The sequence below is a fragment of the Asparagus officinalis genome, chromosome 6 (assembly GCF_001876935.1).
Source record: "Asparagus officinalis chromosome 6, Aspof.V1, whole genome shotgun sequence".
NCBI lineage: Eukaryota > Viridiplantae > Streptophyta > Magnoliopsida > Asparagales > Asparagaceae > Asparagus > Asparagus officinalis.
In genome coordinates, this window is record NC_033799.1 from 11,564,969 (window position 1) to 11,576,049 (window position 11,081).

General features: G+C 34.1%; 1 protein-coding gene across 1 annotated transcript; it reads right to left on the minus strand.

Annotated features, from left to right (window-relative positions):
- On the minus strand, positions 1,585-8,820 carry LOC109844510 (protein decapping 5-like). Its single transcript, XM_020413566.1, has 8 exons — positions 8,577-8,820; positions 7,672-7,772; positions 6,076-6,147; positions 5,022-6,005; positions 3,843-3,926; positions 3,085-3,282; positions 2,067-2,180; positions 1,585-1,968 (listed from the first exon to the last, which is right to left on the minus strand). Exons 1-8 carry the CDS (start codon positions 8,722-8,724, stop codon positions 1,798-1,800), a joined length of 1,872 nt encoding a protein of 623 aa, XP_020269155.1. The 5' UTR covers positions 8,725-8,820; the 3' UTR covers positions 1,585-1,797.

An 11,081-nucleotide genomic window follows, 5' to 3' on the forward strand; every position in this document is an offset into this window, starting at 1 on the left:
ATTTTCTTTATACATGCACTATAAAATATATAATTTTTTGTTGGCGTTGGTTTTATCCCTTCGGGTTTTCCTGACAGGGTTTTAACGACGCAGACCATCTTTTTTCCCAAAAAAAAAGAAAACAAAAACAAAATAAATAGATAATATAAAGATTGACTCATGTATCATTAATTCATGACATCACCAATCAACTTTACATTTTGATATTCAGAACATATTAAATTTCATATCTAGTTATATCATATACTAAAATAATGACCGCCGGTTGCAGGATTGTAAAATGTGGCAACTTATCAGACATTTGATAATTCATTTTTATATTATTAATTATTCTATTCACGTTTTCTATTTCTCCTTTTCCCCCTCCTCTATATCGTCACCATTATAATTTAATATAGAACCTTTCAATTTTCGTTCTATCTATTAATTATTTAATATTTTCCTTTTTCATAGCTTCCTATAGAGTTACACGTCTCGATAATTACACTGATTTGTGTACCATTTATATTACTTCAAAAAAAAATTTACACTGAATTACTAATCTATTTTCACTAATTTATTTTTTTAATCTATTTGTAGTGTATAGCATATTTGTTAAAATAAATTTAATGCAACCACACAGAAAAGAGATGCATAAAAACTTCATTTACACTAAGTCTGGATGGAGGGTAATGGGGTAGGGGAAGAGAAAAAAAGAGTTACTCTGTTTGGGAGTTTTTTTTTAAGATGGGTAAGGGAGGGAAAGCATTGTTTAATTTTGTTCCCCTCCAAATTGGGGGTAAGGAAGCCAGAGAAGAGAAAGAAAGTAAAATTTCATAATGAAAAAGACTCTTGATACTCTATCATAATGAATCAATAGTTAAAATTTATTTACTTCCCTTCTCTTCCCATAATTAAAACACTCAGACAACACAATTTAAGTTCCAACTTCATTCTCCTCACAAAACTCACAAACAAGATATTATATGTTCCCTCTTCATTATCTTTCCTTCCTCTATCTTACCTTTCCTTTCCTTCCCTTCCCTTCCTTTTGTGAACTCTCAAACATAACATTAAGGGGGTGTTTGTTTGCATGCAAGTGAAAGATGAAAGTGAGAAATTTACTTTCATTTAACAATTAAGGTGTTTGTTTTCATGTAAGTGGTTATGAAAGTGAGATGTAAGAAAGTTACCACATAAGATTTAATGCAACTTTGACTTCCCCTAAAAAAGTGGTGAAGTCACATGAAAGTGACAAAAAGGTAAGTAATTTAATTAAATGATTTTAATTATATTTTCTAATTAATCTTATTTTGCCACGTCATCTTCACATTGCACTTTCGATAATAATTTAATTTTTCAAACAAACACTGTATTTCACTTACGTGCTGACATGGATGTAAAAGTCATTTGTAAAAAAAGTAACTTACATATTTTAAATTCACTTTCAGATTGTCAAACACCCCCTAAGGCAATTCCACTTACAACCATATGTGAACAAGCATCCAACTACGGAAAACCATTTCCAACTGCAAGCGCGCTTGTAACCAAGAAAACAAGCTTTACAAAAAATTCAGCCAGATCCTTTTCCCCAATGCACTGGGATTTTACAAACAAACACAACATTTATTTCCAAATAAAAGAATCCCTAAACAAAAGAAACTGAAGTGTGCTACAAGATGTCAACATGTTACTCCTACAAACATAATTCTTAGCCCCATAAAGCTAAAAGACACTTTCCCTGGTCTTTTCATATTCTGGTTTATTTACCTAACAATAAACCCAGCAAGCATATGTTACATTACAAGCAAGCCCCCCTTAAGAAGCTCGATTTGAGACGGCCTGTCCTCTTCCCCTCGGTACATAGCCATACTCTCTGCCATGGTAGGCGCCTCGTGTACGGCCCCCACCACCTCGAAGGGTGTGGGCCCCGCGAAATCCATGTCCTCCCCCTCGATTTGAGCGGTGCCTTGGGAAATCACCAAATGTCTGTAGAAAAGGAGATAAAACGGATTAGTAGTAACAGCAGCAGCAGTAGTAGCAGAACCTCAGATTAGCTAATGAGATGGCTGAAGGTTTTTTTATACCTCTGTGTCTAGTTTCAACTGCTCGGAAAATTTCCTTCTCCCACCTTGTGAGTTCCGATCAAGAGTGCTGCTGGAGAGTGTGTCAAAGAAGTCATCCTTCACATAGACAGGCTTCTGAGAAGAAAGAGAAAATGAAAACTATCAATGTTTGGGAAAGAAAAGGCAAGATACATGCCAACATTAGTATAAGCGCCACAACCATCCTCAATAACGACAAAAACAAATTTTTTATCCTTTTTTTTTTGGGTTGGTTAGCTGAATCATATTCTTCCATTCAATTCAGTAAAGGACTAACCAAATTTTATTAGGCCTTCTAATCCTTCTAACCTCATTAACTATAATCTTATCGCTTCTCCTAAGCGGTGCATTTGTGACCATCCTCAATGCCTTACCCTATAAAAATGCAGGCTTCAAACCTCCAAAGTGGGAAGGCAACATGGAAGGATTGGGCTTCTAAACCATTTAACTACGATGTCTACCAAATTATTGTCCGAAGAGCCATTTGGCATCAAGGATTTGTCATATGCTTAGAAGACTAGTGTGCCTTTCAACCCAGAAACAACCTCCACAATTTCCCTATAGAGTAGAAAATAATGTAGTCAAGGACAGAGAATCAGAGATGACAAGGTACTCAAGAACCGCTGTACAAATCAAACAAGCTAATTACTTTTAAAAAACACCCCCCCCCCCCCCCAAAAAAAAAAAAAAAAAAAAACCAACAAACACAAAAAAAAAATCAAAATTTTGGAGTTATGGTGACGGTAGAGGGTTATAGTTTTATACACTAACGTGACCCAGCAGGTTTAGCGTCCTTTTCATGGTTGGAACCTGAATGGATTCAAGCAGCCTTCCTTTTTTTTTAATTCTGCTTTTAAATCTGTGGTTGATGGGTTTTTTGAACCTGGGTTGCTATGGTACCATCTTAATGTCCCTTTAATTGTACCAAAAATTCAAAGTTGTAGCGAAGGGTGAGGGCCATAGTGTTATACTCTAAAAGTTAAATATTCCCAATACATACCTTCATCTCAGATTGATGAGTTTCAACATCATCATCTTCCAAATTATCATCTGATTCATCACCATTTTCACCTCCCTCCCTGTCATGCAACATAGATTTGCTTTTACCTAGATGGCCCCAGACCTCATCCTTGTTGAATTTCTCATTCATTGCCATGAAGTCGAACTCTTCAGTAAATTTGGTTATAGGACGTGAATACTGCAAACACAAACCAAAAACCAATTGTATTAAAGTTTATTGAATTATTTCTAGTGACTGATGAAGGGAATTGTACTTGTGGTTATAGTTGGCAAAATAATACATGATATTGAATCTTATAATGCTGCTAAGATACTAATACATCACCACTCTGCATGGATCATGGCTCATTTTGCATTGTGGATTGTTGTTATAGGTGATAGCATCATACAATATGTTACTATAGCAAGCTAAAGTGAATGGACAAGAATGCATACAGGTAGTAAAGAAAGATAAGAAGGTTTTGACTGGAGTCCTGCTTAGCAGAACTGATGTTTAAAATAATTCCAAATCCAACCACAATAAATTGGGAACTGAAGGCTCATAATGTGTTTCCTTCACCTATAATGGTGCATGTAAATTTTTTTTAAAAAAATTACTTCTACAGTCTGTCATTCTTCAGTTATTATCCTACGGTTCCAAAAAAAATAATATAATAAATACAAGCTATGTAATGGATTATCTGTGCATCAACATTTCTAAGTTTTTATACAAAAGAATAAGGCTAGGAAGAACATTACCCCATTTTCTCTTCCTCTTCCTCTTCCACTTCCTCTTCCACGCCGCCCATTGTAGTGATGTGTGTGCATAAAAGCTCCGTTTGGCTGAGCATGAACAAGCAAATATTAAAACCCTCATCCTAACTTCACCTAAACCAAAACATTAAACTGAGGAAACCCCTTGCAGAATATAATCATGCAATTAGAACAAACTCAGAAATATAATAAACGCAACCTCAGTTCCCCTTGCAGAATATAATCATGCAATTAGAACAAACTCAGAAATATAATAAACGCAACCTCAGTTTTTCCCGTCAAATGTGATTTGATATTTAGTGACACATTGTATAAACAAAGAAACTACTTGAAATTTTGAATAAAGATAATTTTCTTGAGGCAAGATTTTTCCGTCAGACGTTAATGTTGATTTTCATATCAGTGAGTGAGAAATTTGGGCAGTTCATTGTTTCGAATATTGGTTTTAAAGTTAGCCAGCTTGATTGCAGGCTAAATAATCGTTTAAAATAGGTGCTCTTTGTATTGAAAATGAAATCAATTAGATGATCTACAGTAGTGTAATGGCTAATTTTCACTTGTCATTAACGTCTTCTTCCTGTGATGTATGACTTTAAGACCATGAAAATGATAAAAATTCATTCTCTATTTTCTAGCAGATCCAGTGAGAATTCTCATTCACATTTTCGAATGTACTACATAGTTTAAGATATGAATGCCAGCACACAGAATACTGCTAGCATACATGGTTAGGTCCTGTTTTGGCACAAAGTTTGCTTTCAATTGGTGAAACAAGTGCTAGTTATCTTTTTTTTTAACTTATCATTTAAGCTCTGATATCACCCTTCACGTAGAAAGAATTTTCCTGTGCTATCACCGTTTCAGTGCAGAAGCATGGCAAGAAAAAAAACTATGAAATGCTCGATAAATATATCAATATTCATCAAGATACTGAAACCATCAAGAGTTGGAAAAGACAATATAAGACAGTATATAATAAAAATTCATACATCCTACGTACAGTATGAGAAAATTTATGTTCACCAATCCCACAAGAATATGTAAGTTGGCTCCTAGGAAATTCAAAATGACAGACAACAGAGAGATGTAATGAACTTGATACTAAGTAAAGGTCTTTTTATATGTCTTAATCAAACAGTATATCAAGTAACTATATTAACATACCTTATGATGCATAGGCTTAGGTAAGGGAAGTATTGGTTCCTTGACCTTTGCTGGCACATGACTAGATGATTCTGATACAGCAGGTATTGGCTCCCTGACTTTTGCTTGAGCATGCACAGATGATGCTGGTACAGAAGGTTTTTTCATTGTTTCCTGTGCTTTAACGTCTACAAGTTTATTGTTTGTTTGCAATGGCGGAGATGAAGGAGTTGTTGAGGTGCCAGGCTCCAACAATTGATCAGGGGTCACTAAAGGTACTGCTGGTTCAACTGTGTTTGAACTGGATGCACCAACTAATGAGGGCATAGGCTGAGACTTTGTTTGATAACCCAAGGCTGAAGCAGGAATCATCATTGGCTTGCTACTAATAGTAAAAGGCATATTTTGAGAGCTTGCTATAAGGGAATCACTACTAGAAGTTAATGGAGGCACCAAAGGTAGATTAGAACCAAGAGTTGTTGCCGGAGGTATCTTTGGCATCAGGGTAGATGTTGTTTCAGGAGCTAAAAAGCTAGCTTGATTAAGTGCAACTGTTGAGGTCAAAGGCATAGAGGAGGTCAAACTCTGAGTAATACTAACAGGTGGAAATAAAGGCTGAGGGACCTCTGACGGATTCAAAGATCCAGACTGCTGTGATGCATTTATTCCAGGATACAGCAAAGGCTGCTGGATCGATTGTTGAATAGGCAATCCAGGCGGTGGCTGGAGCAAAGAGGACTGCTGAAGATGAGGAAGGCCACCTGATGGCGCATAATATCCTTGCCAATACATTGGCACTGCAAGTCCAGAGCCATTTGCAGGTGGTGGAGTTGGTGTAGGACCCCAGGACCCTATGCTTCCCCCAGGCCGATGAAGGGGTAGACCACCTTGGAAAGCGGACCTTGAAAGTCCCAGCTGAGTTGTATTGGAACTAGGAGCAGCAACAACTCCATTTCCAGCAGAAGGCAAGGTAGCCAAAGTAGATGCAGGATGAGAATAGTGTGACTGCAAAGAATTGGAGAGTTAACAAGCAATAATGGAGTTGAACTCAAAATTCACAAGGTTGTCCCCCTACCTGAATAATAGCAGGATCATTGTGAATGGAAGCAGTTTGAACAGGCGGAGGTGATGACTTAACCTGTAGATCCTGCAAACGGTGCATAAGCAATACATCAAAACAAGAAGATCAAAATCAATAGTGAAAATAGTTCTTATTGCACTACACAAAATGATTTAAATAAAAGTAAAAAAAATGATCAAAAAGGAAAAAAATGATAATCTATTAATTAAAGCAGTGACTAAAAAAAATCTAAAACTGATATGTTCCAAAACGAAAAAAGAAATACGGAGAAGAAACTATACACTGAAATTAAACCACAAGAAAAATTTCCCATAGTATGTTAATCCAGCAAAATGAAGACAACAACCTATTTGATAGGTGGAATATTTTGTCATTTATATTGTAGAAAGATGTCGTGATGTCATGCATTCATACTACTAATCAATACCATTGACATTAGTTTCTACATCTTCAATTGTAGAAAGCTTTAGTTAAAGGGTCTAAGAGAATAATAGAACCTTCCATACGAATATATTCACATTAACACAGCAGTAAAATATAAAATAACATATATATTCATGCATTAATTCATGGCAACAAATTTTCCATGGTCATATATTTGGAACATGCTTACGGGACACAAAGACTTTTGCAGTGCAGTATGGCTTCATACGCTAAGAAACATGTATTTTTTAAGAAGTAACCAATGTCAAGTCGACAAACAGAAAATCTCATGATATGCTCATGGTTAATAATGAAGTAGATCTACAACAATTTCTGTGGTCATATGTTAGGAGCACGCTTACAGGACACATAAAATGGCACAAAAACTCTTGCGGTGCAGTATAGTTTCAGATGCTAAGGAAACATGTACTGTTCTTAAGCAGTAACCAACATGAAGTCGATAAACAGAAAATCTCATGGTTAATAACAAAGTAGATCTACAGCCTCCGTTGTCCTGATGACTCATAAATCTTTCAGGAAATTATTTTGATGATAATAAATAGAAACCATGCGGCAAATAACATGCATGTCTAATAGGAAGCTGAAAGCCAAAACTTCAGTGCTTTGATAATAATAAATATCAATCTTATCACAATTTACCTGACTACATTTAAAAGGAAACTTACAAAACCTCAGAATTAATCTTCTGAACATTACTTATGCTAGCACAATATAATTAATAGATTTAAAAAAAAAAGTAGCATGTAACTGAGATACTTGCAGGACAACCGAAAATTCCACTTAAGAACAAGGAAGTGGTGAAGACTTGGTGAAAAAAGAAAAGGGGGGGGAGGGGGGGGGGGGGGGGGGGAGGGGGGGGGGGGGGGGGGGGGGGGGGGGGGGGGGGGGGGGGGGGGGGGGGGGGGGGGGAGAGTTTCTTCCACAATATGCACGGATGTAAATGCATAATTCACTATGTACAACAATATATATAAACCATAAAGCACTATTTCGGCAGTTATTAAGATCATACACAGAGCTAAACAAATCAATTGAATTGTTAAGGCCTGATTTGTTGCCTTTTCTTATGCTCAAACTGTTTTCATACATGAATACATCATTCCCATGAAACTACTTCAACAGAAGAGTACATAATTCTTCACATACCTTGATATCACTTCCCCGAAACAAAATATACTCATAGATTTTATCACTGGCAGGGATCTGCGCACCGTCCTTCTTTCGTCCTTCGGTTCCGAAAGATCGCACTACAGGACAATAAAACATGAGTTGGGCCAAAGCGTCAGTTGCAAGTTACTTCTAAAATCCAAAATGAAAACATGGAATATGCATCAAATGATTTCACGTATCCAAGTGCAATATTAGGTACTTCAGGCCGTGCATGCACTAAAGAGTCCACCATATCAAGTTTTGCTAATTCTATTATATGTTTCACAGTTAACAACAGAAATATTAAGATTACGGCCACAAATATCAGATTCCAAACAAATAAAATAAAAATGAAGCCAAATGGAGAAAAGGCTACCTAGAGTTCACAAAATAACCAAAAAACCATCAGACTGCCACCTAACAAAAGAAAACAAAAGAAATAAGACATCCCGCACATGCAGAGAAGGATTTTGTCCATTGGAAAATCAGCCAATTCAGTTGCCTTCTTTGTTTTCTACAAGAAAAATTAAACCTTGCTACAAGCTACAAAAGCAAAAATAAAAACACCGCAACAAGCTCATAAGCAGCGCGTTGAAACATCTAAACAAAGCTTCTATTTCAACTTCCAAGGCAACCAAATCCATGAACAAAGAAACTACACCCTAATGCAGTGCAATAAGCAACCTCTCTGCAGTACAAACTCAAAAAGTTTAACTTTCTTACCCAAAAAATAAAACAAATCAAACGGCATCTAAAATAAACGACAATAACCCTAATCTTTCGTATTTTGTATTTAAAGACCAAGCTGTACGCAAAAATGCACATCAATAACCCTAATCTCCCGCAAACCCTCTAAAATCCTCCCGAGAATCAAATGACTGGGGTTTCGGGAGGGGGATTACCGTTGCGAAGTCCTATGCTGGACTCTTCAGTGTTGATGTTGTATAGGATCCCCTCGTACCTGATCTCGCACTTTGAGGTCAAGCTTATGAGGCTGCCGATGTAGGAATCAGCAGAGGGGGCCGCCGATCTCGACGTCTCCGCCGCCATGGCCGAGGTAAGAACTTCTAGAGAGAGAAAGAGCGAGGGAGGGAGGGATTTGGGGATTTTGTGAGGGGATTTTAGAGAGAGGGAGAGAGAGAGAGAGAGAGGGGAGAAAGGGTTCGATGTTTAAATAGATTTTGCTGGTTCGCTTTTGAGGTGGGTTTGGTAATTTTAGGTGAGAGAGGGCCTAATGGTGTGGATTAGTGGGGATAATATATTTGGCATTTTCGTATTAGTCGCCCACATGTTTTATATTTCGAAATTGGTCCCCCAAATCTTCATCTTTGGAATAGGTTCTCGATAATCTTCGTATATCGAAGTTAGTCCCAAATCTTTTCAAGTGTTATGAAGTTAATCCCTTAGCTGGCACTAAATTGGAAGATTAAGGGGGACCAATTTCAAATTACTTAACATATTTTAGAAACTAATTATAAGATATGAAGATTTGAGGCACTAATTTCAAAATATGAAACATTTTGGGGATTAATATTTGAAAACCCTAATTTCTTTTGCTTTTTTGAAAAGAAAATTGAATACATTTATTGGGTTTTTTCCTTTTATTTTTCTTTTAATCTTTTTGCGATGTTGTAAATCCTATTTGTGTGTTACATTTTGGGTTGACGTATAGCACAAATTATATGGAAAAATAAAATAGTTTATGAGACATGACATGAGATATATTAATGAGACTAGATCATGGGAGGCGCTAGATTTATGATCAGCTTATAAATTTGCACTTCAATACTTTGGCTTCGTTTGGATACCATGGTGTTTTCCTTGATGTGTTTTTGTTAAAAAACATCATGGTGTTGTGTTTTTTCCTTAAAATGTTTTCAAAACACCATGTTAAGTATTTTTGGTCAACACTAGTTTGACCCATTATAACATTAGTATTAAACATATTATTAATATATTATATATTAATTATAATAAAATATATTGTAAATAAAATATTATAATATTTAGTTTACATTATTATAGTATTATAAGTATTAAATGTAATGCAATATAATATTGTATAATGTATTATCATATAATATTGTACTTTAATGAGTTATATTATATTATAATTATTACATATTATTTTCAAATAATTATATATTAAATTATTTTGGCATATCAATTTGTTATTGTTGTATATTATATTAATATTTTTATAATAATGTTATTTTATTATTAATATAATATTATACTATTATTAATATAATATTATTATTATTAAATATGTTACTATTATATAATATTTTATAATTATTAATTTATTATAATTTATTTATTAAAAAGTTAATCATATTATAGAGATTATACTATTGTATAGTATATTATTATATCATTATTATATTATTATTTATTATCAATAAATTTGTTATTATTTTTTATTATTTTATTTATATTTTATTATTATTTAGTTATTATATTAACATATTAAATATTGGTATTTAATATGTTATTATATGATTATATAAGATATTTTATTTATTATATTTTTATATTATTTAATATATGTTACTAATATATTAAGTTAACTATAATATATTATAGTATAATATAATATAATAAGCATGTGTATAATAACTCTATATTAATTATATTTAATATATTATATTAGATATTATATTAACACATTCATAAACTCAAAACCAAAACACCAAACTTAAAACACCTAAAAGGTGTTTTGAAATAAGTGTTGTGTTTTTGGTTTGAGGATGATTTAGCTCAAAAAACATAATGGTTTCCAAACGCATGGTGTTTTGTTTTTGACAAAAACACCATGGAAAGAAGTAAAACACCATGGTATCCAAACGGAGTGTTTTTTCTACTATTTTATTTGCTGTTTTAATTTTCAAAATTTTCACAAAGGGAGAAATCTTATTATACAATTTTGTTTATTAACACATAGTTTTACTATTCAATAAAAAAAATCAAAACTTTAAAAAAACATGTACGTTCACGTGCAAAGCACGTGCTTTATACTAGTTCTTTCAAAATCACTATAACACACGATTTTTGTGACAGATGTGTAACAATAAATCAACTATTTATTAGCTAAAACTCAATTTAAAATTCCACCTTTTCAATGACTTTGTATACTAGAGATTTTGCTTATTCTTTATCAAATATAATTTACACCCGTATGTTTAATCTTGCAACATATCTGTGTGCAATCAACCAAACATTATATTAAGCAGAGACTGACAATTGACGAGCCTTCAACCTTTTCTACTTCTTCTTCTTCTTTTTCTTCACAGACACCCCAAAAAAATAAAATTGTTTTCACAACAGAAAATAACTTTCTAGTACATCATCCATCTCATTCTGATACTTCACTTCCAGGGAACATTAATCAGCTCTTTCTGCAAAGT

Bases quoted from the DNA above. Each gene is read 5' to 3' on its own strand.
- LOC109844510 (XM_020413566.1), bottom strand. From the start codon at position 8,724: ATGGCGGCGGAGACGTCGAGATCGGCGGCCCCCTCTGCTGATTCCTAC. The intron at 3,927-5,021 runs GTATGTTAATAT...GTTCATGCTCAG, and splicing joins CTAAGCCTATGCATCATAAG to CCAAACGGAGCTTTTATGCA. The intron at 3,283-3,842 runs GTAATGTTCTTC...TTGTGTTTGCAG, and splicing joins GAAGAGGAAGAGAAAATGGG to TATTCACGTCCTATAACCAA.